Source organism: Lonchura striata, chromosome 30 (genome assembly GCF_046129695.1).
Source record: "Lonchura striata isolate bLonStr1 chromosome 30, bLonStr1.mat, whole genome shotgun sequence".
Lineage (NCBI taxonomy): Eukaryota > Metazoa > Chordata > Aves > Passeriformes > Estrildidae > Lonchura > Lonchura striata.
In genome coordinates, this window is record NC_134632.1 from 5,441,790 (window position 1) to 5,469,443 (window position 27,654).

Genomic DNA, 27,654 nt, shown 5'->3' on the forward strand with positions numbered 1-27,654 from the left:
AAACAAAACCAGGGGGTATTAATGGGCAAAGCACCTGCCTCCGCCCAGTGCTGAGAGCAATCCCGAAGCCTGAGTGTGGGATTATTCTCACTTCACCCTCTCTGATGCAGGGTGGTAATTCAAGTCGTGATACAACTGAAATTATCCCCTGCAGCTGCCTCTTCTCACAAGTTCCTGCTTGGGGAGCGTAACAGAGCTTTAGGTGTAAAGTATTGAACAAAGTCTCTTATTTATGAGTGCCACTGAACACCAACCTTCTTGCATTAAACATTTCTGGATGTTTTATTACATGTGTGGTCTGACTTTTTTTAGTGTTGCTTACATGGTCTGTCTGCTGGAGGAGTGGGAAGTTTGCACGTCCCTGAAAGGATGGGGGAACATAGCTCAGCAAGGGTTTGAATTTCAGCTTACCCAGGGCTTGGTCCAGTTTCTCTGGGCGGTTGATCCAAAGCCTGTGGCCATTTCAGTGTTTTTAGGAGCCCTGTCACAGCTCTGTCACTCACACCCAGCTGGTTGGACAGGCTGGCAGAGGAGCTGCCTCTATAAATAGTCCTTGGGCTGGAGCTGCTCATCAGGGACGAAACTCTCGAACAGGTCCCAACTCGAACACTGTGCCCAAAACTGCAAACACGGTATGAGCAATGCAAGCAGCAACACCAAAGGCTTGGCTGCAGCGTGGCTGCTCCTCTGCACTCACAATTGAACTGATTTGCATCATCTCCTCCAGCTCTGGCTACAGAAGCAGGCTCTGTGAGGAGGGAAAGGGGCAGTGTGTGCCTGGAAGCTGTCGCTGGAGCCACTCTGGATGTAGCCGAGTGTCCCCAGACCTGGACGCTGTGTGGTGCAGGGACAGCTGCAAGGCACAACCCCACAGCATTGATCCCCTCCAGTCCTGGGGGCAGCTCAGAGGCAGCAAGGGCTGGTTGGGATTGCTGCTGTTCTGCCCCTGACTGCACTGCAGCCGTGCCAACACCGCCACAACAACCCTGAGCCGAGTGCACCCCAGGAGTGACTCCTGAGCTGCTGCTCCTCCGTGCTTACGAGTGAAAAACCCCAAGTGCAAGTGCTGGACACCCAGAAGTGCTGGACACCTCCTTCAGGCAGCGTGCAGAGCTGTGGCTGTGCTGCCCTGCCCTTGCCAAGGGCAGCTGCTGCCATCCTGTGGCACCACAAACACCTGCCAGAGGCTGAAGCACCGATACTTGTTTGGTCTTTAATTGTAAAAGAGTTAATATAGCACCAATGACCTGCTCTCCCTACAGGCTTCAGCACCCACGAGTCTTTTGCCAGGGACTGCTGTGTTTTCCTCAGGTGTGGCAATATGAGGAACCTAATGTGGTTTAATGTCTGGCATTTGAACTTTTGTTTTTAGCTCGGCACAATGGAACCCCAAGTTCAGAGTTCTGGAAAGAAAAACTTCCTGAAAAGCAGGAGCCAGAGCCTGCCTTGCACCAGTGCTGAAGAACTGTAGTACCCTGGCATTGAACAGGAATACGGTGAACATTTATTTAAGAACAGTTTTAATATCAGGGACTGAAAGCACAACTTGAACTGTGTGGATGATCTCAGCTGGCTCTTCAGTGCTACAGAAGTGGCCCAGTGGAACTCAAACCCAGTTACAAATGAAAACCATCTTCCAAGACAACTTTTTCAGAACCAGCCCAAGACCTGTTCAAGTACAGCATCACGGGTCCCCAGCAGGGGACTTGGTGGTTCAGGGGTATTTCTGAGGAAATGTGCCAGTTTTTATCATAATTTACCGTTTCTTGTCATACACTGCTCTAGAACAGAAGTTGCTGTGAACACCTGTATGACACAGGAATTTAAAAAGCAGCAAGTGAGGTTTACAAAGAGTATGAGAAAAGTACAGAGCCTGGGAAAGCTTAGTCTGCCGAAAAATTAATTGTGGGCTTTGCACAGCTAAACCTATGTGTAAGTAGAGATAGAAACTGGAAGCAGTGTACATTTAGGTGCTGCTATCATGCTAAAGAACTGGGGTAACATTCATTTCAACTGTGTTTTTGTTTCATCCGTCAGGACTTGCTTAATTCTGTCTAGGAAATACTAGGCCAGACCAAGCCATACCTAGAGCAGCAGCAATGCATGCAGAGCAGTGACTTTCTCCAGCTAAACAGCTGAGTTAGAAATGTATGTTCTCTACAGGTTGTGTGCAGTCTGCAGGGCAATGGGCTGTCCCCTCAGAGCCAGCACAAGAAGTCACTTGTCACAAGTGCAGGGATCTGGGTTATCACTAAGCAGAGTCTGCTACAGGAGCAAGCAATGACAACTGAAGTCCTTAGTCCAGTTTTCCCCCACATAAACCTTCTGTTCACAGGTCTTACCCTCAAGTAAGTTGCCTTCAGCACAGAGGAGATGGACCGTGGTGCCCAGCACTGCTCCCTGCTGCTGCCAGTGCCCCCTGGCACGCCAGGATCCCAGCACCATCCCAGAGGTGTTAACTGCAGGGCTCCAGCTGGGATCCTCGCTCTACAGCTGGCACCAAACGCTGCTATTGCACACCAGTGCTCACCAGTGCACACCAGTGCTCACCAGTGCTCCTCACTGCTGCTGAGGCTGAACCCTCCCACCAGCCAATGCTGCTTTAAGGACAACCTGGAACCCTTTCAGCCCCCAAATCCCAGCAGGGCTTTTCATCCCACCTGATTCACAGAGCAAAGAACGTCCCTCAAGGGTGAGGCCCTCACATCTACCCAACAAGAGGCATGCTGCTAACCTCCCACAAAAGCTTCTATGAATTCCATGGGTAGTCTGGAGAACTGAGGAAAGAATCAAGTCTTTTGGACTTTATTTCTTTTTTCATTACACCTAATTCCCTGTCTCTCCAAGTCTCCTCTGTGCCTGAAGTCAATTTTTTTCTGAGTAAAACAGGAGAAGCCACTCCTGAGGAGATAAAGCTTGGTTTGTAACTAACTTATGCCTAATTTAAAATTACTACAGGAACCTTCCTAGCCACAAGCTTGGAGGCAGACAACAGACCCCACTCCAGCTCACACACCTGTGACTTCAGCAGAATCAAAGTGATGCCAGCAAGGAACTTGGACCACGAGTTTATAAAACTATTCTTTTACACAGTTGATTCCAGAAGCTTCACCAGCTGGTAGGGGGACAGTGTGATGTAAAACCTGATGATCCCATCCAACTGTCGTGAGCAAGGCATCATCTGAGGGAGACCAGGACAAGCCTTTTACAAAGTCCCGATGAGAATGACTTCTGAACCTGGAAAACACCAACATTAGCCATCATTAGAGACTATGTGGGCTTGTGCAGTCCCTAACTGCTAAAAACCCCAAGTGCAAGTTGGGGTTGTCAGGATGATGCTCCTCTATTTAGGAACATTTTCTCCTCCAGGTTGCCCAGAGCAGCTGTGGCTGCCCCAGCCCTGGAAGTGTCCAAGGCCAGGCTGGATGGGGCTTGGAGCACCCTGCCTGTGGCAGGGGGTGGGATGAATGATCTTTAAGGTCCCTTCCACCCCAAACCATCCTGTGCATTAATAATGAACTCAAGAAGACAACAGCAGTCAGGATTCTGTCTGTACTTACACCTCTGAGAGGTCTGAGTCCAGAACAGCAACTGAACAGTCTTCACTGATGGAAGCCAGTAAGGGTGAGCTAGAGTGAGATGAGAGCACAGTTAGAATATGCAAATACAAGAATTTTTAGGGATATACTTGTGAACAGCAGGACTCCTAGTGATCCAGACTGAGGTTCTGGATGAACTCACAAAAGTCTTACAAAAATGTTTTCACCAGCATTTGGCAGGGTGCCAGTACACTGAGTGGGGAATACTCAATTAGAGTCAGAAAACAAGTGATCCTTTTTTAATAAGAAGTGACTGTAATTAGAAAAATCCCCACAGTGTGTGGGTCAGTTATTCTGGAGCTGCAGAACTCTTGTTGTGGACATTCACATGTCAGATGTGAGACGTTGCTTGGTTTATTCTATTCTCTGCTACAATCTCCTTGATGAGAAGACCAAAACTGGCACTCTCGTAGGTTTTACTCAAAAATAACCAAGGCTTTTAAGGGGATGCAGTGCCACACTCTGTGCCAGAATCACTCCGTACCTGTGTGCAGAGAAAGCAAAGCCTGTGATGCCTCGGGTGTGCACGGCAGCGCTGAGGGCAGAGTCAGGATTCTTTGTGTCCACCAGTGCAACTGTTCCACTTTCATCACCTGGGAGACAGGGGCACCGGAGTTACAGGAAAAGCTGTCCTGTGCAAACAGCCACCTCCATTTGCCTGGTGAGAGTGCAGGTTCTTACCCAAGACAAAGATGTCACTTTTCTGTGGATGCCACATGACTGAGGTAGGGAGGTAATTACAGGCACTGCAAACTGTGAGGAAAGAAACTGGGTGAGCGTGGAAGGAGGCAGCACAAAGATATTCCTCATCTATCTCACTGAGCACTGCTACTGCAGCAAGACAAGTGTTTTAAGCTTATTGTACTTCTGTGACAGCGTTAGAGCTCCTTAACTTTTAACAGGCACATCGCTAGATTTGGAGTTAGAAGTCAGGCATAAAATAATTTATTTCTCCCAACACACCCATGCAGAAGCAGTGACCATACAGGGACATACCAATTCGAGTAGCTGGTTTAGGGCATCTGGTGTCCCAGAGTAAAGTTCTGTTGTCCTATAAATCCAAAAGGAACAAGAAGAATTTTACCATTTCTTTGTGGCATAAATTCAGATTCACTGCTGACTCACAGGCAAAATGACCCTGTGTTTTCCTCTGGGTTAAAATGATGCTGTCACCAAGTGCAGCCTTCAGTCATCCCCAGGACAGACCTAGGAGCTCCCAAAATTCAATACAAACCTGTAGGAATCAGCTAGGCAAACTGATTATAAATTATCAGACTGGAACACTGCAATAACACAGGTAGCAGGTTGCACAGGAGATGGTTTCTAAGTGCATTAAACTGTCAATGCCTAAAGTTAAATCTCATTTAAATGGGGTAGATTTAGACAATAGAGTGAGCTTTACCTCAGCACAGGACAGGAACACAGTGTCCTTACCAGGACAGGAAGCCACACATGTCACTGCATCGGAGTGAGCTACCAAAAGCACAAAAGGATAAAGAGCCTCAAAGAAGGTATCCGACTTTCCCACATATTCCCGAGGCCCTCCAGAGGCACAGCAGTTTAACAGTTATGCCCAGACACGGGACAGCTGCTGCTAACTGCCTCCTACCACAGTGATGAGCTGCCCACTCCAACCATGGCCACAGTGCTTGTGCCAGCCCTGAGCTCGAGGGAGCCAGACAAGGGCTCAGGGAAAAGGTCAAAGAGGGATGTCACGGGGATATAAGAAGGAGAGAGAGGGCTGGGCTGGCACTCACCTCTGTAGGAGTGCAGCACCGTTTGCTCCAGGATGTCCCAGACCTTGACGCTGCGGACAAGAGCGAGCAGTGAGTGCCCAGCACAGCCCGGGCACACGGCTGCCAGGCTGGCACACTCACCAGAAATCCCTGCCCCCGCTGACAGCCTGGCTGCTGCCGGCCAGCACCGACACCGAGGTCACGATGTCGTCGTGCTCATATTTACAGAACTTGTTCACGATGAGGCTCTCGTTCTCCTCCAGCTCCCACAGCTCCACTGCACCTGGGGGAGGCAGGGGGACACCCAGCTCAGTGCCAGGGATACCCAGCTCAGTGCCAGGCACACCCAGCTCAGTACCAGGGACACCCAGCTCAGTGCCAGGCACACCCAGCTCAGTACCAGGCACACCCAGCTCAGTACCAGGGATACCCAGCTCAGTACCAGGGACACCCAGCTCAGTGCCAGGACACCCAGCTCAGTGCCAGGGATACCCAGCTCAGTACCAGGGACACCCAGCTCAGTGCCAGGACACCCAGCTCAGTGCCAGGGATACCCAGCTCAGTATCAGGGACACCCAGCTCAGTGCCAGGACACCCAGCTCAGTGCCAGGATACCCAGCTCAGTGCCAGGGATACCCAGCTCAGTGCCAGGGATACCCAGCTCAGTGCCAGGCACACCCGCTCAGCAGAGGGGACAGGTGCACCCCGAGCATCCCCACGGCTTACCGGAGTCGGAGGCCACCAGGATGCCCCGGTCGGCCAGCCAGCACAGGTCGGCGACCCCCGCCTCGGTCTGCACGCCGGCGGTGCAGAAGCCCTCGCTGGGGGCGCGCCGGGGCTCGGCGAACACCCACAGCGAGCCGGTCCAGCAGCGCCCGTTCAGCCCGGAGGCGCCCAGCAGCAGAGCCCCGTCTGCGGGAGAGACACGAGGGGAGGCGCGGGGAGACGGGCGGGCAGGGCCGGGGAGCCCCGGGGAGCGCCTCAGGGCGCGCATCACGGAGCCTCAGGGAGAGCCCCGGGCCCGCCGGGCCCCGCTACCTGCGCGGTAGTGCGCGCGCTCCAGGTGCCGCTCCATGCAGGCGGGCGCGCTGGGCGGGATGTTCCACTCGGCGGCGGCCTCGGCCGCGAGGTCCCCATCCAGCGAGGCGGCGGGCGCGGCGCTGTCGGGCGGGGCGGGCGGCGGGGCCGCCTGAGGCGGCGGCGGCGGCGGCGGCGGCTCCTCCATGGCGGCGGCGGCGGCGGCGGGGCCGGCGGCGCCCCCACGTGCCTCCGGCGCCGCCGCCTGCTCTCGCGAGAGCGCGCGCAGCCGAGGCGGGCGCGGGGCGGGCGCTCTCGCGAGAGCCGCGCCGCCATCTCAGCGCCCGGCGGCAGCCGCGGTCACCGGCGGGGCGAGCTCGGCAACGCCGCTCCTCACTCAGGGCCCCGCACGGCCCCGCCGCTCCTCACTCACAGCTCCGCTGCTCCTGAGGGCCCCGCCGCCCCTCCCGGCCCCACCATGCTGTCCCGCCTGGTCCTGCGCGCCGGTGAGCCCGGGGGCGGCGGGCGGCGGTGCCGGTGCCGGCCGAGCCCTGCCCTGACGCTCTCTGCCCTCTCTTGTCCCCCCAGCCCCCGCCGCGCTCAGGGCGCTGCCGCCGCCCGTCGCCGTGGGGTGAGTACCGGGGCAGCCCCTCGGGCAGCGGGCGGGCTTGTGCTTGAACAGCGTTACTGGGGGGTTTGGCTGCCGTGTTTCTCACTGGGGCTGCGGAGCGGAGCGCTGGGAAGGAGCCTCTGGAGGTTATCTGGTCCCACCCCTTCCCGGAGGAGGTGTGGCCGCTCGGTGCCACCTTCGGATCGCGGCCCAAAGGACTCGGAGCTCATTCCGTTCCGCCGCCTGCCGTGCCTCGGACACTGCCACAGAGCGGGGCCAGCCCGGCTTGGACTCTGCCAGCGAGGGGGCACCCTGTGCCCTCCGTGTTACCTACTCACTGAGCTGGAAATGTGCTTCTGCCTCACCTAGGGGTGCTTTGGGGGACTGTTTCTGTCTGGTTTTTAAGTAAGAATCATAACTGCAGTCTTCTCCTTGTTCACAGGGTGTTGCACACCACAAGGCCGCTGCACACAACTCAGCAGAGTTTGGCTCCCGTGCCACCTCTGCCTGAGAAGGGAGGAGAAGTTCGTCATGGTTTGATCCCTGAGGAGTTTTTCCAGTTTCTCTACCCTAAAACAGGAGTCACAGGTTAATACAGATGTTTGCCATTTTAAGCTATTTTTACATGGTTCTGTTTGCCAGTTCTGGCTGCTGAAAAGGTGAAATATTACTGAAAATGAGTATTTTGCATGTGCAGCGTGTGAAGAACAAGCCACTGCAGGACTCCTGGCTAATGATTGAAAGGATTCCACGAGCTTGATTTTGTAGAACGATTTAGTTGCCTGTTGGTCTTAAAAAAATTTAAATTCTGCATGTTTCTGAAGGAACAGAAGCAGCAAGTCCCATGTCAGGTGCAAGCTGCTTCCACTTGCAGTGAGGTTCCTTGTGGCACCTTTCCCAGGTGGAATTGTGGCTCTGCATTTTGTCCTGTAAAACAGAACACTTCTTCCTGACTTTGGGAGCCTTTAAAGGAGCTCCCTTTTAGGTACTGGAGTTCATTGAGCCTCATAGTGCTGTATCCAAGTAACACTGCTTCATTTCTCCTCTAGGGCCCTACATGCTGGGCACTGGCCTCCTGCTCTACCTTCTTTCCAAGGAGATCTACGTGATTAATCACGAGACAGCAGCAGCTGCCTGCATCCTGACTGTCATTGTTTATGCCATCAAGAAGTTCGGCCCTGATGTCGCAGCCTTTGCTGACAAACTTAACGAGGTAACGAGGAAACTGCAGCTGGACTTTGCGGTCCTCAGTAAGGAATGGTTCTGTTAAAGTACAGATGGCTTGCACTGCCAGAGGGCAGGGCTGGATGGGATATTGGGCAGGAATTGTTCCCTGGCAGGGTGGGCAGCCCTGGCACAGTGGGAGGTGTCCCTGCCGTGGCAGGGGTGGGATTGGATGGGATTGAAGTTCCCTTCCAGCCCAAACCAGTCTGGGATTCCATGGCTGGTTGTGAGCCCTCGTTCCCCTCTGCTGGCATCACCTCAGCCCTGGCACAGGACAGTTGGCATGGGCGTTTCCCACAGCTCAGTGCAGCATTTGAGGCTGAACTGCAGATCACCTGTTTTCCTTGCACCTGACCCTGAAGCGTGGAGTCTTTTTTCCTTCCAGGAGAAGGTGGCCACAGCTCTGGCCATGAAGAACGAGGCCATGCAGAGCCTGCAGACGGCCATCGAGGAGGAGAAGAAGGAGCAGTGGCGGGCGGAGGGGCGCAGTTACCTGTTCGACGCCAAGCGGGTGAGCGGGCACATCACCACTGCTGAGTGCCAGGGCAGCCTGCCCTGCTGGGCCCTGCCACTCCTGCCACTGCAGGGCCGGCTGCCAGGCCCCAGCCTCTTGTCTGCTGCTCCTTGCAGAACAACGTTGCCATGCTGCTGGAAGCCAACTACCGGGAGCGCCTGCTGATGGTGTACAACGAGGTGAAGAAGAGGCTGGACTACCAGGTGGCCATGCAGACCCTGAAGCGGCAGAAGGAGCAGGACCACATGATCCAGTGGGTGGAGAGGAACGTTGTTCAGAGCATCACGCCTCAGCAGGTGCTTGCTGGGTTTTGCCTGCTTTAGGTTTTAGCCTGCACAAACATTTGCTGTTCAGGGATCCTGACTCACGAGGTGATGGGTAACCTTGGCCTGGGGTGGGACTGGATGAGCTTTGCTCCCTTCCAACCCAAACCTTGTGGGATTCCAGGAATCTGTGCTTTATTGGATGTGAATCTCTGACTTCGTGAACTATAGTTGCATCCCTTTTATTCTATAGCTTACAGGTCTGAAAAGGTTTATCTAGAATGTGCTTAAATGTCTGTTTTCTTATTGAAATGTCTCCTGAAGGCTGTTTCCTGTCTCTTGCAGCAGAAGGAAAGCATTGCCAAGTGCATCGTGGACCTGAAGGCGCTGTCCAGGAGTGCCCACGCAGCTGTGTGAGCAGTCTGAGCCACTGATATGTCCCAATACCTCCTCTTGGAAACTGTGTGACTCTAAAATATCATTAAACAGACAAAACAAAACCCCTCTGCTGTCTTCACTAGCAACAGTACCTGCCTGTTTGTGTTTGAAGTCACTGGATGGTCACACCAACCACTACAGCTGGTTTATGGTGGGGGATGAGTTGGAACCACAGTGTGTGAGATCCTGTTGGATTCCCTGTTTGGTCAGGAACACTTCCAAAGATACAGAACTTCACAGAGAAAAATCCTGGTGCTGAAACTGATCCCTGTGTTAGAATTCTGAGTGATGGCAGCCCCAGATACCTGCTGTCCTTGTACACGTGTTCTAAAATCATCTAAAAATGATTTGTGCTGCCATTGACTGGCCCTGTGCTGGGAGGAGGTCTGGGTGAAAGTTCTTGTTCTCTAAAAGGAACTGGAATCCCCCTTTCACCATAAAGCCTCGTCAAGTGTTGAAAGAGTTTGGGTCTGGGAAAAAAATGTTTGGGCAGGAAATGTGTCACAAGCTCCTGAAAAACTCCCTCAGCTGCTCGTGTCAGCACTCAGCCCAAACAGGGAAATGGGTTCGTTTATTCCAGGGGAGTTCTGGGCTTCCAGAACTCTGTTCATTTTTTATAGGAAGTGTTTCTGTGAAGGAATAGGTTAAAAACCCCAGCAAAGCACACACACAAGTAAACTCCTCCTGTGTGTGCTGTGATTTATGTCGCCCATAAACCCAAGTGGCTGGGGTGCCTGCACTCCCATTTCTCAGTGGGGTTTTCTTACACTTCAGTACATCAGCTCACCAAAATGCTGTTTTTTAGAGGCAGGAACCTTGCTGCAAGCTGGGGCTGCCTTACTTTTTTTAAACTAACAGTTCCAGAAAATGCAGGTGTCTTTCATGGTTTCCTGTTTTTTGTCAATTTAAATTTAAAAACTGAAGTTGCTTAACTTCCACAATTGTGAAAGCCCACATTTGATTGACATTTGAGTTTTTAGCTGGTGTGACAGATTGTTCTTACAAAGCAAGTGCTTAAACTGGTGTGCTGACACTTGGGGAGATTTCCAGCAGCACTTCCATGGTGGGAGGTAAGATGGAACTGTATTATTTCTTGTTTCTTACTGCAAACAGCAGTCTGTGAGGTTTGGTGTGGGAAACAGGGAGGTTTCATGGCTTGGCTCCTCTGCAATGTGGCAACAATGGGATGCAGTAGGAAAAGTAGCAGCAACAGGGAACAGGGTGTTTATTTTCATGCTGTAATATTTTCACATTGTTCACAATCCACAGTTTGCAAAGCAAGTGCTGAGAAATACCAGTGTAGGGATTTTGTGGTGGAATATCTTTTAGAATCCCTGTCTCTGAGATTCCACACACAAATCGGAGAAGAAAGTTACTGTTCCTATTTTGGTGGGAAAAGTCAATTTAACTTAAACAAAAACCTCAAGGGAAGAACTTTTCAAAGCTGCTTCTGATTATGCAAATGTTCATAGGGGCTTAGCTGCTGCAAAAATAATCCTGTGTGTGCTCTTGAGTTATTAAATATCCTCCCTTTCTGGGTGGAGAAGGCACCGTGCCCCTGAGGGAGCAGGGAACTCACTCGTGTGTTCAGGAACAGGACACTGGGACGGGGCTGGTGCTGCAGAACTGCCAGCTTTGAGTGCCTTTGTGACACTTTTATAAGACTTCCAAGAAATGGATAAAAACTAAATCAAGTATTTTGAGTTAGAAGAGTGTAACAAGGTTTTTTGCTTATGTGTACGTGTAGATAAATATAACTATTTCCCTTTCTTTCAGCTTCTCTTCCTGTCAGTTAGTGCTGTGAGAGAATGGGAGGCATTTACTCAAAAGCAGATCCAGGTACTTTATTTTTTAAGGAATTCCCTTAGCTGCAGTGTTGCTGACTGGGTTGATGTCCTGCCCAGGGCTGCTTTGGGGAGGCTCAGCACTGGGGGTGCTGGGGAAGAACTGCAAGGCTGCCAGGGCTGCCTGGCACAGCCATCATCTGAGAGCAGAATTTTCCTGTCTGATGGTTCCACTTTCAGCCAGGCTGCAGAGACACAGCCACTTGTGTGCTTCTAGTTGTTGTAGTACTACAGGAGAAATGTGCACCTTCTAAAACAAGCTTCTGATTGTGTTTTTTCTATTGCAGTTGAACCAAAAACCATTTCTACTACTACCACTGTCCCCAGCACTGTCCCTACCACTGTCCACACCCCTACAGTTGATTTCAAAGCTGCAGAAGCCAGATGCTGGATTAATAAGTAAATATATTACTTATTAATACTTACTTATGTATAAGTAAATGCTGCACCTTTATTTCCTGATTTAAACCCAGAGTTCCCTGAGACTGCAGCCTCCTTCTGCAAGGGGAGGGTTCTATATCACATATTTAACATCTTGGAGGGGTTAAAATTTGGTTAGCATTGCCTGGTCTGTGCCCTGGGTGGGTGATTCCTAGAGATGCTCAATGCAGATACACACACGTTAATCTCATGGGGCTGGGGATAAATGTTACACTCCATAAAGTTTGGTGAACTTGAGCACTACTGAAGCCTCAGTCCCCCTGTTGAAACTGGAGATTCTGACAGGATTTCCTATGTATCGACAGCCATGAAATACTCTACATGTCGCTTGCCTTCATCTCTGGCATCCTCCTGACCCTCCTGGTCTTTGCAATCATCTTCCTCTTCAGGAAAAGTGAGTGACACAGTCGAGGGCATAACAGCAGAGGGATGGTGACTGCAGAAGTTACTGAGCTGCTCAAAGAATGTCTGCTGTGGATAATTGTGTGTTGGTGAGCAGCTCCTCCCTGGCAGTAACTCCTCGTGAATCATCCCAGCAGCGTTTTCAGGGAAGAATTAACTGTGCCACTGATGAATTGTGGGCTCTTGTTGGTTGTGGGCTTTTCTCATCCTAGTCCTGGCTACACTGAATTCATCCTGCAGGTGGGCAGGGACTGGGCAGCCCAAACTGCCCCTTTGCTGTGCCAGAGGTTGCACATCACCTGTGTGTCACCCCTCTGCCTGCAAACAGTGCAAGCACCTGCCACTGGCATCCCTTTCCTTCCTAGGTTCCAAAAGATCCCACCAAAATTTACAAGAGGAAACTTTATTCCAGATGACAGCTGAGGAATCTCTTAGGAACACCCAGGTAAACGTCACAAGTGTCATTAGTAATGCTTTCTGCAGATAGTTCACATTCCTGACAGTGTGGGAAATATTAATTTGGGGTGGGAGGGAGAAAAGTCACCTTTGAGACTCGGCTGTTACTTAGCAGTTCTTTGGACAACTTCAGGGGTTCTGGGGCTTAACCACTGCCAAGGCTAGGAGGTTAGGAGAAATCTTTTTCAAGGGGAAGCATTTCTGCAGTTTTCCTCTGTGATATTAATCCAGAACCCTGAACCAGGCTGACCAGTGGGATGAACCAGCATTTTCCAATTTCCCCCAAGCAGGGACAGCTGTTAAAGGTGTGTGGTGTTGAGGACAAGGTCCAAGTGGGAAATTCCTGCTGACCTGCACTGCTTGTGCACTCTCTAATGTCTGTGGCTTCTCTCACATCCCCAGAATGAAGTGACCTACAGCACTCTGGTCTTCCAGCGGGGCAGGACACCACTGCCTGTGTGATGAGGAAGTTCCAAATGAAATAAGAATGTTCCCACTCTCTGGACATCAAAAGCCACGAGGATGTTACACCGAGGAATGCCCTGGGAATGCCCCCGTGCCCTCTGTAACACAGCTCTTTTTGTAGTTATGACAGGAAATTGTCTCCTGTTCCAAAGTGGTTGCCAACGGCTGTGGGCAAATGGAGAGTTTCTGTACAGGATTTCCTCGTCTGTGGAAATCTCCCTGCCCTTGTAAAGTTTCCGTTTGTGACAACTACCAGTGAGAATTGAGAACTGAAAATGTTTCTCTGCATCTATCCATGAGATCTATAGCATGCCTTTATGTTTCCCTTTTCTGTCACAAACTCTAATATTTTTTTTTTTTTGATTGCCAAGTGCTCTGCTTAGTTATTTTCTGGTATTGAAGTGATGATAATGAAATGTTTGGATCTCTGTGGCCTGGTTGGATCCCATAAAAGAAATGCACAATCACAGTGTGACAGCCAGAATCTCTGGGGATGTTCATTCACGTGTTGTAACCACAGTGCTCCAGGAACAGAGCAGAACTCGTTCCCTGTGCCTGGGGGTGATTTTCTGCTCTGGCAGTGTCGGAGCAGGGCTGGAGGCTGGCTCCCCACCTGATGGCAGCACCAGGCTGGGGCTGGGCTGGGCTGTCCCTGCTGCCCCCAGCCCTGGCACCAGCAGAGCCCCTCGGGCTGCGCTGCCTCCCCAGCCCTGCCGAGCCTCGGGGTGGCTGCAGAGGCACCAGAGCCTCGCTGCTCTGAAATTTGGTGCTGTGGGGTTGGCACAGACTGCTGCGGGTGCCACGGACTTCCACAGGCTCAGCAGGACCACTTGTGCTCCTTGTTCTGCTGTGCTCTGCTCTCACCTCAGCCCTGGCAGCTCCTTCAGGCTCCATGTAACAGAGAAAATTGGGGGAGCATCTCCCTGCCTCACTAGAAGGTGAGCTGGGGGCCGGGGTCCCTCAGTGCACCACCTTTCTGCTTTTTCTAGACCACTTTTATTATTTGAAGATGGAGAAAAAAAGAGCCTGGCCTTTACCAACCTCTTTTCAGTTTGACCCGTAAATGTGGGCTGTGTCAGCTGTGGTGTAGCTGCAGCTTCTGTGCCATCCCAGGCAGGACACTGACTGAAACTGGGCAGGGTTTTTGTCATGGGAGAACTCAGCAGGCAGAATTAATGTAAAATCCATCTACTATTTATTATTACTGATAAAAATGTGACAACACTGGCTGAAGCACAAGATGACAGACTCAAGTTTAGTCTAAATGGACAGACAAGAACAGGCAGTGAGCTTGTGAGCTGCTGGATTATCAACAGCAAAGAACATCCTGGTTTTCAATCAACTCAACCAATCCTCATGTTAAAAAACCCCAAACGCCCAACCAGACAAAATTTCCATCTTCTGTGTTTAGAAGTTGTGTTACATAAAGACATACATTCACATACAGCTTTAGAGCAGCTTCAGACCCACAGGTTGCTGCAGTTTTCCAAGAGATTCTTAACAAAGTCAGGTGGTTTATCAGTGGTAAGGGATAACCCGGCAAGTGCAACCTTTATTCCTGACTGTGGGTTTGTTTGCTCTGTAAGAGCGCCTGGCCCGGCTGGAGCGGGCGGCTGAGCTGGGGGATGGAGCAGCGCCTGTGCCGGCGGCGTTCCAGCAGCACCCACGCCCCGCAGCAATGAGCCCGCCCATCCCATTCCTCCAAACAGGAGCTTTTCCGTGGGGACACCGTGTCCGATGCCACCGAGCCCGGCTGGGCTGCGGGGGGGTTCCACGAGTACCCCCCGTTCCCACCAGGGTCCTGCCGGGGCGGGCACAAGGTGCTCTGGCACTCCTCAGGTGCTCCTCACCAGGCAGCATCTGTTTCCTGCCGCAAACGGCGGAGCCGGGCTGCCGGGCTGCTGCGGCTCGTCTGCCGGCAGAGAGGATGGAGGGGACGAGCCTGCGCCCTTCTGCTGCCCTGCCCCGCATGAGCGCCGCTTTCCCCCGCGCCCCCCGGGCCCTGCTCCTCACCGCGGGGCCCTTGTCCCGCTGCCTCCCTCAGGCTCGGGACACTCGGGGCTGGAGTTCCGCAGCTGGCGAAGCCACGGAGCGCTGCCGGCACGGAGCGGGACGGGCCCGGAGCGGCTCCGACCCGGCCCCGGTTCTGCGGGACGGGCTCGGGGTGACCCGGGGTGACCCAGCCCGGTTCTGCGGGACGGGCTCGGGGTGACCCAGCCCCGGTTCTACGGGACGGACCCGGGGTGACCCGGGGTGACCCAGCCCCAGCCCCGGCTCTGCGGGACGGACCCGGGGTGACCCAGCCCCGGCCCGGCTCTGCGGGACGGGCTCGAGGTGACCCAGCCCCGGTTCTGCGGGACGGGCTCGGGGTGACCCGGGGTGACCCGGCCCCGGTTCTGCGGGACGGACCCGGGGTGACCCAGCCCCGGTTCTGCGGGACGGGCTCGAGGTGACCCAGCCCCGGTTCTACGGGACGGACCCGGGGTGACCCAGCCCCGGTTCTACGGGACGGACCCGGGGTGACCCAGCCCCAGCCCGGTTCTGCGGGACGGGCTCGAGGTGACCCAGCCCCAGCCCGGCTCTGCCGCCGGCCCAGGCGCTGCGGGGCGGCGCTCGGAGCCTCGGGTGCGGTTTGGGGCTCCAAGGTGGATTTTCAGCTGCCGATGGGGCGGCAGAGCCCGCGGAGCTGCTCCGGGAGCCGCCCGTGCCGGCAGGCTGGGACCGGAGCCGGGCGAGGCGGGGATGCCGCAGTGAGATGGGGTTAAAGGCTTTGGATCCCGCTCCCCCAGCACTGATGGATTTGCCATTTAAAGGCTGTACTCGTTTCTTGGATGGCTCCGGCGAAAGGCTTCCAGCTATTCCCGAGGGATCCTCCTACATCCTGGTGAGATAAGGATCAGGAAGGGAAGGTCTCTGCAATCTCAGCTCCGGCTTTGAGCACAGATTCCCTTTTCACTTTGGGGGTGGAGGGGAGGAGAACAAATTTGCTAGAAAAAAATTATGTCTAAGTGACACGCAGAAAACAAAATATCCCACAACAATGATCTTATCCTGTGAGTCAACGACAGCCACGTCTGCCTTTGTTCTGCTGGGGCTGGAAACACCCGCGGGGAGGACAGAGCAGCCTCCTGGAAGGTGGGATCCCCGGCGGAGCTCCCCTCCTGCCTGGCACCCCGGCGGGCACACGCAGAGCCAGGCTGGCCCAGCCACAGCCCCCTCCGTGCTTTGGGACATCTTTCCTTGCATCTTTCCTGGGCCCCCTCTTTCCTTACATCCCAGCAGCTTCTGCTCCTGTGCCAGGAGGTGTGGAGGAGTTTTCTTCTGGATTTCAAAGCTAATGTTTACTTTAGAGGAAAAAGCCCCAGGTGACTCCTAAACCAAGCGGTGGTGAGTGGCGAGTTCTGTCCTGGCTCTTCCCTGCCCGGGAAGGAAGCGAAAGCAAGGCAGAGGGAGGATGTGAGTGTGGAGCACAATCCCAGCTGAGTGGTTGTGGGCTGGAGAATTACGAGCCAGAATGAGAGGCTGGAGCCTGGTGTGGGGGACAGCTCCCTGTCACTGTGCCTCAGTTTCCCCATCCGTGCTAAAAGGAGGGTTAATCTGGCCTACACAGAGCTGCAAAGGGCTGGACAGCAGCAGAACCCTTTTGGTTTCCCTCTGAAACTCCCCAGTTGGGATTTTTTCCCCTGCCCCTCCAACAGGGGCACAGTGATGTTGGAAAACCACCGCTGGTTTTTCTCACAGATGCAAAAACCTGAAGAAAGGCCTCGTCTGGCACACACAGAGCTGTGCTGAAAGGCAAAGTTCACTGTCCTTAGAATGCAGGGTTGGTTCCAAAGATGATTTCAGCTGCTGTCAAGAGCAAATTGTCAGAGGACAATCAGATCTGGAAAGCTCTTCTCCCCTTCCCCGCCCTTCCCCATCCCATTCCCTGAGCCTGGGCCGTGCTGGGCTCGGATTCTCCCGAGGCTTTGGGTTTCCAAGCCCCGGAGCCGGGGCTGAGCTGCCTTTGCGGGTCCTGCCGAGCCCCCGGGCCCGCGGGAGGAGCCGGGGCTGCCAAACCAGTACAGCCCAGTGCCCTGCTGGGACACGGCTGGGATTCCAGACTGCTCCCGCCGGGCACCCCCGCGATTCCAGGTACAAACAGGGCAGGAGTGCAGCGACAGGGGCCTGGACAAATCACATTTTTGTGCGTTTTGAAAGGAATTGCATTGTAACTGGAGTTTTGTGGAGTTTTCTCTGGGTGTGGCAGTGGAGCGGGCAGAGCGGCTGGCACGGGACCCCGTGTGATGCCAGCTGTGCCCCTGCACACGGAGAGATCTCTGGCAGCCCCGGGGCAGCCAGCCCCGGCTTATCCAGCTCTTCCTGCCCACAGCAGCCGGGCTGGGGAGGAGCGAGTCCCACGGCTGCTCCCAGCGGCTCCTTGGAATGTTTTATTCCTGGAGCTGCTCTCCCCGCTCGGTCAGAGCCATGGCCAGGCCTTGGAGAGCCCCTCCTGCGTGTGAGGAGGGGAAATCACCCGGGCTTGTGCTGCACTGCCCGGCCCTGGGAGGTGGCAGCAGATCCCTCTGCACAGCACAGAACTTTCCATCCTCGCTCTTCATTAGAGACTGTTTTAAAATTCCATGAAAGTGGCATACAATAAATCCTGGGGAGATGAAAGGGAGCTTTAAGCTGGCAGGATGCTCTTTAGAGAGGCTCTATTTACACAAATTGTCTGCCTGACAGGAGAGAAACTGTTTTGACATTTTATAAACTCTTCCACTGATAATTTTGCATCTCAGTACAGCAAGGCTGGGGGAGGCAGGACGGGGTGAAACAACAAAGCCAAGGCCCTGAGCTCCCTCCCCAGCTCTTATTCTTGAACACCAGCAAATTATTTAACTGCAAAGCACTGCAGAAGCAGCCTTTCTCTGAAAGAAAGGGAGGAAAGTGCCATTGTCTCACCGAGGAGCATCCCCAGGAGGGGACAACTCAGCTGGCACAGGCAGCACCCACTGCCACTGCCCTGCCAGTCCTCGGGGCTGAGAACACGGGGTGTAAAACCCATTCAGCAGCTTCTCCAAATCACTTTGTCTCCAACAAAGGTTGAGTGGACACTGCCAGAAATCAGCTCTATATAAATATAAGTGCTTGGTACAGGCTCACTGAGTTACTCTGGATTTTGAGCATTTAGTGGCACCTCAGGCTACAAACGCTGCAGATTAAATGAATATTACCAAGGTATTTCCTAAGATTCTTAAGATTTTGGGTCATCCTGTGCAGGGCCAGGAGCTGGCTTGATGATCCTTGTGGGTCCCTCCCAGCTCAGGATATTCTATGATTCTATGAATATCTTGCTGTAATTTATTTATGAATCATGACTCACTCTCTGACTGGCATTCGTGGACTAATTCATCACTGTCAGCATGACTGGGGGGGAGAGCTTATATTTCCTCTGGATATCTTTTAAGTGCTTTTTTCCTGCCTTTATTTCCCTAATCAAACCAAGATCTTATTTATAGTGCTGCTGTTTCTGTCTGGGTAAGCCCAGAGTGGCCCCAATGGCTTAACAGGATTTATTTCCTGCAGCTTTACAGAGGGACTCGGTCCTGGGCTGCACTAATCCTCTGCAGGAGGGGGCAGAGGCTTTCCCCCAGGAGCAGCAATTCCAAAGGGACAGAGGAGAGCCACGGGCTCCAAAGCAGAGAGCAGAGTGTTCCAATCCCCCCTGATCCCACACAGGCTGCCAGAGCTGCTGGGCTCCGCAGGGCAGCTCGGGGGCTGCTGATGGAGCAGAGGGGAAGGAGGAAGGCTCAGTCCCCACAGCGGGACACAGCTCCAGGGGCAGCCACCCGCAGAGCTGCTGGCCAGGAAGGAAAGCCTCTGGGCCTTCCTTCGATCAAAGATGGGCTGAAAACAAACCATTTTACAGGGAAGTGGTCCTGAGAGGTGCCTGGAGTGTCCCCAGGAGCTCAGCTCCACCAGCAGGAAGATAAGCTGGAGGCAGCCGGGCTCCAGGGGCCAGCACGGCCCAGGTTTGCCAGGGAAGCTCTTTAGGGAGGAAGCATTGTTTATACCTTTTTATTTTTAATGTATGTATATTTGGATCCAACCTTTTCCATGATGGATGGCAGAAATCAAGGCCTCTTTTGTTCTACAATTAACTCAGAGATTTTGGTTCCTTCACGAGAAAAAGGAATTTATTTTTCCTTACACAGAGCTCTCATTGCTGTAGAAAACTGTTTTGTTAATGCCATTTATTGTCAGGATTCTGCCCTGATTTGGGGAGAAATGAAATATTCTGAAATACTGCTGCAAGTTTTGGAGCCTCACCGTGGTGTAGCTGGAGTTTGCCCCTAAGATTTGTGTGAAAGAGTCCCAGCACTGCAGTGGAAGGGAATTTAAAGGAGTGTGTTCCCGGGTGAATAATAACGAATTGCTGTTCCTGTGAATAATAACGAATTGCTGTTCCTGTGTGGGGGGAGGCAGCTCTGCCCTCCTGCAGCCCGGGCACCTCTGGCTGGCACAGCCCCGGCAGGCTCTGCTGGAGAGGCTGCACGGGAAGCGCAGGTCTGGAAGGACGGGGAGATAAAGCGCGATGGTTTCCATCTGCTCAGCCCCTCCTCACTTCCAGTGCGCCCCAAACACGCGGGGGACGAAACTGCCGAGCCGGGCTTTGCTCACCTGCAGCGGCAATGCGAGCTGTGCTCGCCCGGGACCCGCCCGGGATGAGCAGAGGGCACAGAGCCCGTGCTGAGCTGCTCTCACCCTGCCCGGGATGGAGAACAGGGCACAGAGCCCGTGCTGAGCTGCTCTCACCCTGCCCTGCCCAAAGAGCTGCAGGGCTGGGGATGTGCCCAAAGGGCTGCAGGGATGGGGATGTGCCCAAAGGACTGCAGGGATGGGGATGTACCCAAAGGGCTGCAGGGATGGGGATGTACCCAAAGGACTGCAGGGATGGGGATGTACCCAAGGGCTGCAGGGATTTGGGCTGCAGGGATGGGGATGTGCCCAAAGGGCTGCAGGGATGGGGATGTACCCAAAGGGCTGCAGGGATGGGGATGTACCCAAAGGGCTGCAGGGATGGGGATGTACCCGAATAGCTGCAGGGATGGGGATGTGCCCAAAGGGCTGCAGGGATGGGGATGTGCCCAAAGGGCTGCAGGGATGGGGATGTACCCAAAGGACTGCAGGGATGGGGATGTACCCGAATAGCTGCAGGGATGGGGATGTGCCCAAAGGGCTGCAGGGATGGGGATGTACCCAAAGGGCTGCAGGGATGGGGATGTGCCCAAAGGGCTGCAGGGATGGGGATGTGCCCAAAGGGCTGCAGGGATGGGGATGTGCCCAAAGGGCTGCAGGGATGGGGATGTGCCCAAAGGGCTGCAGGGATTTGGGCTGCAGGGATGGGGATGTACCCAAAGAGCTGCAGGGATGGGGATGTGCCCGAATAGCTGCAGGGATGAGGATGTGCCCAAAGGGCTGCGCTGGGGCCGTGCCCGGCAGCAGCGCCCGGTGGTGACAGCAGCCATCGGCAGCAGCCGTCAGTCTGGAATGCAGCTCCTCACCACAACACACAGCTCAGGCAGTAAAACAAGCGATTAAATGCTCTGATACCTCTGCGGTTTCCGTAACTCTGGAAAGACGAGGAGATTTCTGTCATTAAGGTAACCTGAAGAGCCGGCCCCCATCAGCCCAGGAGCTCCGCTCCCTCCTGGTTTGTCAGACGGGGCAGCAGGTCCTGGGACACTTTTTGTCTGTTTAGGGTAACAGCGAGATCTGGCAGATAAGTGCCCTCATCCCTGGCATGCTCGTTCCTGGGAAAACAGCGGCGGGAGCCCCGTCCCAGCCCGGCGGCGCTGGGCTCTCCTGCCGGGCAGGACCCAGTCCCACAGCCACCCGTGTCCCAGCGGCACCCACGGCGGGGGTGGCTCCGAGCTGGCACTTGTCCCCACCCGCTCAGGTCACTGCTGGCCCCAGCGCTCTGCTGTCACTGCTTCGGGTACTCCCGGTCCCTGCCGCGAGTGCGGAGACACCTCCAGCCCGTGAGCCGCAATCCTCCCTGGCGGGCCGGCTGCTCCGGCAGAGCCGGCTGCTGAATCCTCACATCAGATGCAGTTTGAGCTCCGCTCACTTCCACTGCTGGCTCGGGCTGGGAGAGAGCTGTTTGCAAAGGCATCTGCTGGTATTTATGCAGACACTCTTTACAAAGGGCAGCAGAGCCAAGTGCTGGGAGCCAAAGCACACCCAAAGGTGCCAAGGATGTCACCAGGGTCTCAGCTGGGCTGCAGCCACACAGGCTGCTGTGAGGACCGAGAGCACGGCTCAGCCTGTGGGAGTTCCTGCCCCAGAGGCTCTGGGAGCACGGAGATCCCTCTGTGCTGCCCAGCCCTGGGTACAGGGAGCAGATCCCCCTGTGCTGCCCAGCTCTGGGTGCACAGAGCAGATCCCCCTGTGCTGCCCAGCTCTGAATGCACAGAGATCCCCCTGTGCTGCCCAGCTCTGGGTACAGGGAGCAGATCCCCCTGTGCTGCCCAGCTCTGGGTGCACAGAGATCCCCGTGTGCTGCCCAGCCCTGGGTACAGGGAGCAGATCCCCCTGTGCTGCCCAGCCCTGGGTACAGGGAGCAGATCCCCCTGTGCTGCCCAGCTCTGAATGCACAGAGAGCCCCCTGTGCTGCCCAGCTCTGAATGCACAGAGCAGATCCCCCTGTGCTGCCCAGCCCTGGGTGCACAGAGCAGATCCCCCTGTGCTGCCCAGCTGCCCAGGGCCACCTGCCCAGCCTGGCGAGGCAGTGACACTGCTGTTCCCTGCCCAGGGGAGAACCAGGGCAGGGTGGGAGACACTCGGGACATGCAGGCCGTTCTCAGGCAGCTTCCAGCCAAAGCTCTGAGTCAGAGCAGGAGTGGAAGTGACTCTGGAAGTGACTCATGATCCGCTGAGGGGGCGACAGCTGATGGCAGAGCTGGGTTCAGCTGTGACACTCACCAAGGGCACCCGGGGTGACAGCACTGGGAGGGGAAGCTCAGCACCGGGAGCAGACACAGGTGCCTCGTGCTCCTCCTATCCAGCATTTGCTTTACTTTATTCAGCCTTCCCCAAGGAAAATACCTGCTCTTCTCGAGACAGAGGCTCAAAGCCAGGGCTATTCACTTGTGTTCAGGAAGCAATCAGAAAACAAAGAGTGCTGTCAAAAGTCTAAGTGTTACTGTAATCATAATTACAGTGAGCAGCTATTAAAGGGAGCTGGGGAGCTGCCTCCTGACACAGCTGGTTTTGGACAAGCTCCCGCTAACCCCTGGAAGCAGGAGGAATGAAGGTGCTGGAGTGTGCCTTGATTAAATCCTCTTAGGACAGCAGAGCAGCACTAATTGGAAGCACACATCTCTTCTCCAGGTACAGGTGAGTTCATTGTTCCCCCACTGGTGCCTTTCTAACCCCTGTGCTGCAGCCCCGTGCTGCTGGGCTGAGGGCATGGGGGGTGTCTGACCCCTGGGTGCTGGCACTGACCCTGACTGGAACCAGTCCTCAACTGGGAGAGGGCTGGGACAGCTCATGGAGAAACTCCCTGGGTGTCGCAGGGCTTCCAGGAGCTGATAGACAAACACCTGGATTGTTTTACCTGCTAATCAAAAACTGCCCCTTGGCTACAATACAGGCATTGTGTGACTGTGTTTAAAGAAAACAAGTGTTTAAACCCATGAAAGGAAACATGGGAAGGAGTACTTACTGAGTTAGACATGCTCTCATTTCAATATATGTGACATTTATTTCAAGGCAATGTTTGTCTCATTGTGTGGGTTCCACCAGATCTCCAGTCAAAGGATGTCTCTGACTTCCTCTTGTAGTTGCATTTTAACTTTCATCTTATCTTCGTGTTTTTCTTTCCTTTCCCCCAACTTCCCCATACTCTACTGCCTGGATTTTACGAAGTAGAAGTAGGAAAATGGCAGCTGCAGCTGCCCCAGGACTGGCTGAAAGCAGCAGCAGTGCAGGGGAGGTTTGGTACCCAGAGATGGAGGAGGCACCGCCCGGCCACGGGCTGAGCGAGTGCCTGGCTCCACAGGGCTGCACAGGAAGAGGTTGGGCAATAGAAAATGTGTGCTTGCAGCTGCCTCTGAGCAGTGAGCACAGTTTGTCAGCTGGAAGAATAACACTTGTTGCTGCTCACGTTGAGCTCTCTGTCCCAGTTTCTCCTGCTTGAGGCTGGGCCTGTCCCCGCAGGGCTTGGGGAGTTCCAGGCTCCTCTGGTTTGGGTTTTTCTTGTGCAAATGCAGCAGCTCTGCCCCAGCCGTGCTGCCAGCTGTGGATGGGGTTAGTGGGGGCAGAACCAGGCCCTGGGCTGTGCTCTGGGGGCTCTGTGCAGGTGCCTGGGAGCGCCTGGGAGCTAAGCCAGGAGAGGTGCCCAGGCTGCTGGCTCTGCTCAGGTTCAGCTCTCTGAGGGTCCTTTCCTTCACAGGCTCCTCTGGGAGGAAATCCAGGCTGCTAGAGCTTTGGACAGGGAAATTCCTGCTTGCAGAAAGCAGAGAGCGAGCAGCCCGTTGTGCTGCTGTCACCCTGAACCATGGGAATCCCTGTCCATGGCAATTGGCAGCTCCCTGCCGTAGCTGAGCAGGGGAAGTGGGATTTGTGCTTCCTTCCCCAGTGAGTTTCACAGCCTCTGATGGTATTTATAGAGCCCTTGAACCAGAAACCCCGATCAGCCTCTGCCTTTCTCCTGACTCTGCAGAGCTGCAGACACCAGACAGACTCCAGGCCCTTCTGGCATGCTCACAAGGAAGGGAAATGTTTGGGAAGCTGCAAAAGAAGCCTCCCTGCATCCCATGTCCCTTTCGGAGCCACAAAGGAGGAAAGCCCAGGCTTGCTGGTGGTTTTGGTAGGGGAGGTCTTGTTCCTGCCTCCTCACCCTTTCTGCAGTCCCGGTGCTCACATCCTTAGGGCTCAAACCTGGAAAATACCTGAGTTTGCACTGGGATCCAGCCTTGCCTGGGATTTCAAGGGATTTAGGGACACTGGATGGGCTGGGGAGGAGCATGGCCCCAGCACTGCTGCCCAGGAGCAAAGCCAGTGCAGGCTTTCCCTTTGGAAGCCTGCTGGAGCTCTGCAGAGCCCTGCCTTGGGACCAGCCACCCCTCCCAGACCCCACAGCTCCCCTCTAATCTGCCTAATTGCCTGGTAGCTTCCCAGCCAGCCAGTGGGCTTGGAACAAAGCCAGCCTGCAGTGGGAGCAGGGATCAGGGATGGGGCTTCCAGGGAATCTGGTCCTGTCTGCTCTGGGAACAGCTCAGGCTCGGAGCTCTCCTGCCCTGCAGAGCTGGGGAAGCTGGGCTGAGTTAAATGATCCCTTCTGCTCGGCAAGGACAGCGTGGGAGGTGAGCTGTGAGCTCGGTGACCCTCAGCCAGGGCAGCTGCTGGCAGCCATGTGCCTGCTCACTGCTAATTACATCATTAGTCATTATTCATAATTATACACTGCAATCTCATCTGGAAAGAAAATATTATGCTTGCACTTCAAAGGCTTGTGTTGAGGTCTTTGGAATGAGCGTTTTTCTCTTGATTCTTCCCTGACTAGAGTTTAAAGAGTGATTATTGTAAGTTTAGAGAGCACCAGCTCCTTCCTTGTGCAGCTTAAGTTCAGACAGGAGCAGGATGCAGTCAGCACCTTCACTTCTGACAGCCAGGGCACAGGATAACGTGTAATTAGCCTGCATGGTGTCAAACCCACTTTCATTTACTTCCAGCCCTCTGATTCTATCAGCCAGGAATCCAAGGTCATTATGCAATCACAAATTGTTTCTGAATTTCATTAAATCAGCAAATGGGCCTTAGCTACATATTTACATCAGCTGAACTTGTGATAATTTATCCAATTGGGCAATTATTGTTTTGGAATAAAAGAAGTCCCGAAGGATTCTGCTTCATATTAATTTGCCTGCAGAAGACTCAGTGCAACCTCGGCAACTCAGCTGCAAAAGCAGGTGAAAAGTTGCAATCCTGTTGCAGGTTCTGGGATAAACAAGTGTTTTCCTTTCAGTCTTTTACCACTGCCATACAGCAGGAAAAGGGGAGTGAAATCTTGGTGTAATTTAATATGAATGGATTTAGAGTTCAGGAAAGAAGCTATTGTGGCAACTCCTGCTTTGTACAAACAGATGGGCTGTGAGAAATGACACCTTTTGCAATAAAACTGCACAGGGACGGGTCACTGGATTTCTTGGGCTGCGTCCAGGACATTACAGGCTGTGTCCTGTATGTGACAGGGTGCAGGGAATCGATTCTCTGTGCTCACCTCCTGTGCTGCTGCTGAGCTGGTGTGCAGTGGAGCTGGGGCTGGTGCAGGTTCCAGCCCTCCAGGCAGGTGTCCCTGCAGTCATGGACTTGCCAGAAGTAGGGAAAGCACCCAGGAGACACAGGCGTGGATGTCACTGCCTGCTGCCAGAGGGGATTTGCTGACCACAGCCCACTGCTGGGCGAGAGCTACGGAGCAGCAGGCAGGAGGGAGAGCTCTGGCTCAGGGGCTGCATCTGCCCGAGCGAGGGCAGGACTGGGAGAAACGGATCCAGATGTTTGCCCTGCACGAGTCACTAGGAAAAGTGCCTCTGAGTTCACTGAACTTGGCCCTGCTTCTCCTCTTCTAATCATTTCATAGCCAGGTTCACACTCATCCAGATCTAATTTCATGTACTTGCAAAGCCTGACTCAGCAATAAATGTTATCAGCCTCCACTGAAACCTGCAGAAAACGGGGGAAGAAGTCAACCTTCCCAGAACACACATCAAAAAGGAGCTCTGTCTTGCTGAGTCAGGCCCTCACTGTGCCTGGACCCTTATTGTTTTGAAACTTGGAAGATGGTCCACAAGCCATGAAATAGATAAGTGTGTGATTCTTAGATACAATAAAACTCTTCAGTTGGTGTTCAGTGGGAAGAGCTGCAAATGTCTTGATATCTGGGGCAAAGCTTGTTAAAGCTTTAATTTCAAAGGAAATTTGGGGTGAAGCCTTCAGAATGCTCAAATGTACACTGAGTCTTTTAAAGGAATTGCATCCCTTGCCGTTTCTGCCCATAGGAATGTGTTTTTACACAGCTTTTAAAACAGAAGTTACTGCTGATTTTGTCCCTGCCTGTTTTCCAGACACAGGCAATGTTTTTAAACATTGACCTAGTAACTTCCTAAGTTCATAGATTTCACGATAACATTTGTACTCTGAAGAAACGAGGTGCTCAACCACGAGTGCTGAGCATCCTTCAAGGCAGATGCTTTTGCCACCCCGACTGTCCCACTGTGCCTGAGCCTCTCAGGGCTGAGGCTGCCAAATCCTGCAAAGTGTGGAAATCTTTTGCTGACATCGCCCTGCCTCCAGCGACTCCAATGCAGCCGTGATTCACCTGGCTCCCAGCACGGTGGTCCCCAGGGAAGGAGACACCTCTTAAGCCATAAAAACAGGGATTTACAGATGGGTATCAGCAGCCACAAATTGTACCTGGAAGCAAAATTGTGCGCTGTGTATTTATTTCTGCTGCACGCACAGAGCTGTGAGAGGAGAACTGGAGCACTTTCAGTTACAGAGGGTGAGTGGGGACGCTGAGCTCTGTGTGCCTCCTGGCTGCTCACTTGCTGGGCATTTTGGATAAGTCATTTAATCTTTGTTTTCTCATCTGTACAGCCACACAAGTAATATTTAGCATTTTTGTTGGAGTTCTGGATGAGAGGCAGCATGACTGCTAAAATATTGTTGCTGTAGCGTGTGACCTCAGGGAATCTGCTCGTGTCCCTGAAGTTTTGCAAGCGGCGGTGGGGAGTGTGGGGAGGCCCGTGGGTGTGCTGCTGCTGCTGCTGGCACCGTCCTCTGCAGGAGCATCCCCAGGGACAGCCGCAGTGCTCCTCCTGTCCCCGGTTACGTGAGGAGGTGACAGTGCTTGGAGCTCGAGAGATCCCTCTGCACCTCGTGGAGAGCGGGCATCGCAACCACGGAAGCTACTACAGCTCCTCTGGGGTATTTATGCATTCTTAACAAGAAAAAAAGCCCCTGAACTTTATTGACTGTTGACATTAGGTTTTCTGGAGTGTGCAGTTTGGAGCTGAATTATAGTTGAAGTTGGGGCTAATGAGGCCATCTCCCAGATCAGCGACTGTGCAGGACTTCTGACCTGATCCTCTCTGTCCGGCTGCCGTCACCTACAAACCTCGGTGACAAAAACACCATCAGGACCTGTATGTGCCGTTCCCTCTTCCCCAGTTTTATCTGTTTCGTGTCAATTACATGTGCACTTCCGTGTTACAGCTCTTTCTTTTCATAGTTTTCTACAAAAATAAACAAAACACTTTGAAGTGCTCTCCCGGGTCGGAACCGGGACGGAACCGGGACAGAACCGGGACGGAGCCGGGACGGAGCCGGGATGGAACCCGGACGGAGCCGGGACGGAGCCGGGATGGAACCCGGACGGAGCCGGGACAGAACCGGGACGGAGCCGGAACGGAGCCGGGACAGAACCGGGACAGAACCGGGACGGAACCGGGACGGAGCCGGAACGGAGCCGGGACAGAACCGGGACGGAGCCGGGACGGAGCCGGGACGGAACCCGGACGGAACCGGGACGGAGCCGGGACGGAACCGGGACGGAGCCGGGACAGAACCGGGACGGAACCGGCTCCGCCGGCCGCGCA

General features: G+C 54.0%; 2 protein-coding genes across 2 annotated transcripts; one reads left to right on the plus strand and one right to left on the minus strand.

The window, feature by feature from the left end:
• Positions 1 to 1,503: 1,503 nt before the first annotated feature.
• WDR77 (WD repeat domain 77) lies at positions 1,504 to 6,560 on the minus strand. The gene is made up of 10 exons (XM_021539492.2): positions 6,374 to 6,560; positions 6,062 to 6,247; positions 5,477 to 5,618; positions 5,357 to 5,406; positions 5,002 to 5,072; positions 4,596 to 4,650; positions 4,281 to 4,352; positions 4,084 to 4,192; positions 3,561 to 3,629; positions 1,504 to 3,237 (listed from the first exon to the last, which is right to left on the minus strand). The coding sequence occupies exons 1-10, from the start codon at positions 6,558 to 6,560 to the stop codon at positions 3,078 to 3,080; spliced, it is 1,101 nt and encodes a 366-aa protein (XP_021395167.1). The 3' UTR covers positions 1,504 to 3,077.
• Positions 6,561 to 6,678: 118 nt separating this feature from the next.
• Positions 6,679 to 9,463, plus strand: ATP5PB (ATP synthase peripheral stalk-membrane subunit b). Its single transcript, XM_021539486.3, has 7 exons — positions 6,679 to 6,858; positions 6,941 to 6,983; positions 7,405 to 7,550; positions 8,012 to 8,175; positions 8,572 to 8,697; positions 8,817 to 8,996; positions 9,309 to 9,463. The coding sequence occupies exons 1-7, from the start codon at positions 6,831 to 6,833 to the stop codon at positions 9,378 to 9,380; spliced, it is 759 nt and encodes a 252-aa protein (XP_021395161.1). The 5' UTR covers positions 6,679 to 6,830; the 3' UTR covers positions 9,381 to 9,463.
• Positions 9,464 to 27,654: the final 18,191 nt, after the last annotated feature.

Coding starts and splice junctions, on each gene's coding strand:
- WDR77 (XM_021539492.2), bottom strand. CDS start 6,560: ATGGAGGAGCCGCCGCCGCCGCCGCCGCCGCCTCAGGCGGCCCCGCCG. Junction 4,353..4,595: donor TAAACCAGCTACTCGAATTG/GTATGTCCCTGT, acceptor CTTTCCTCACAG/TTTGCAGTGCCTGTAATTAC. Junction 4,193..4,280: donor AAGTGACATCTTTGTCTTGG/GTAAGAACCTGC, acceptor CCTGTCTCCCAG/GTGATGAAAGTGGAACAGTT.
- ATP5PB (XM_021539486.3), top strand. CDS start 6,831: ATGCTGTCCCGCCTGGTCCTGCGCGCCG. Junction 6,984..7,404: donor CCGCCGCCCGTCGCCGTGGG/GTGAGTACCGGG, acceptor CCTTGTTCACAG/GGTGTTGCACACCACAAGGC. Junction 7,551..8,011: donor CCCTAAAACAGGAGTCACAG/GTTAATACAGAT, acceptor TTTCTCCTCTAG/GGCCCTACATGCTGGGCACT.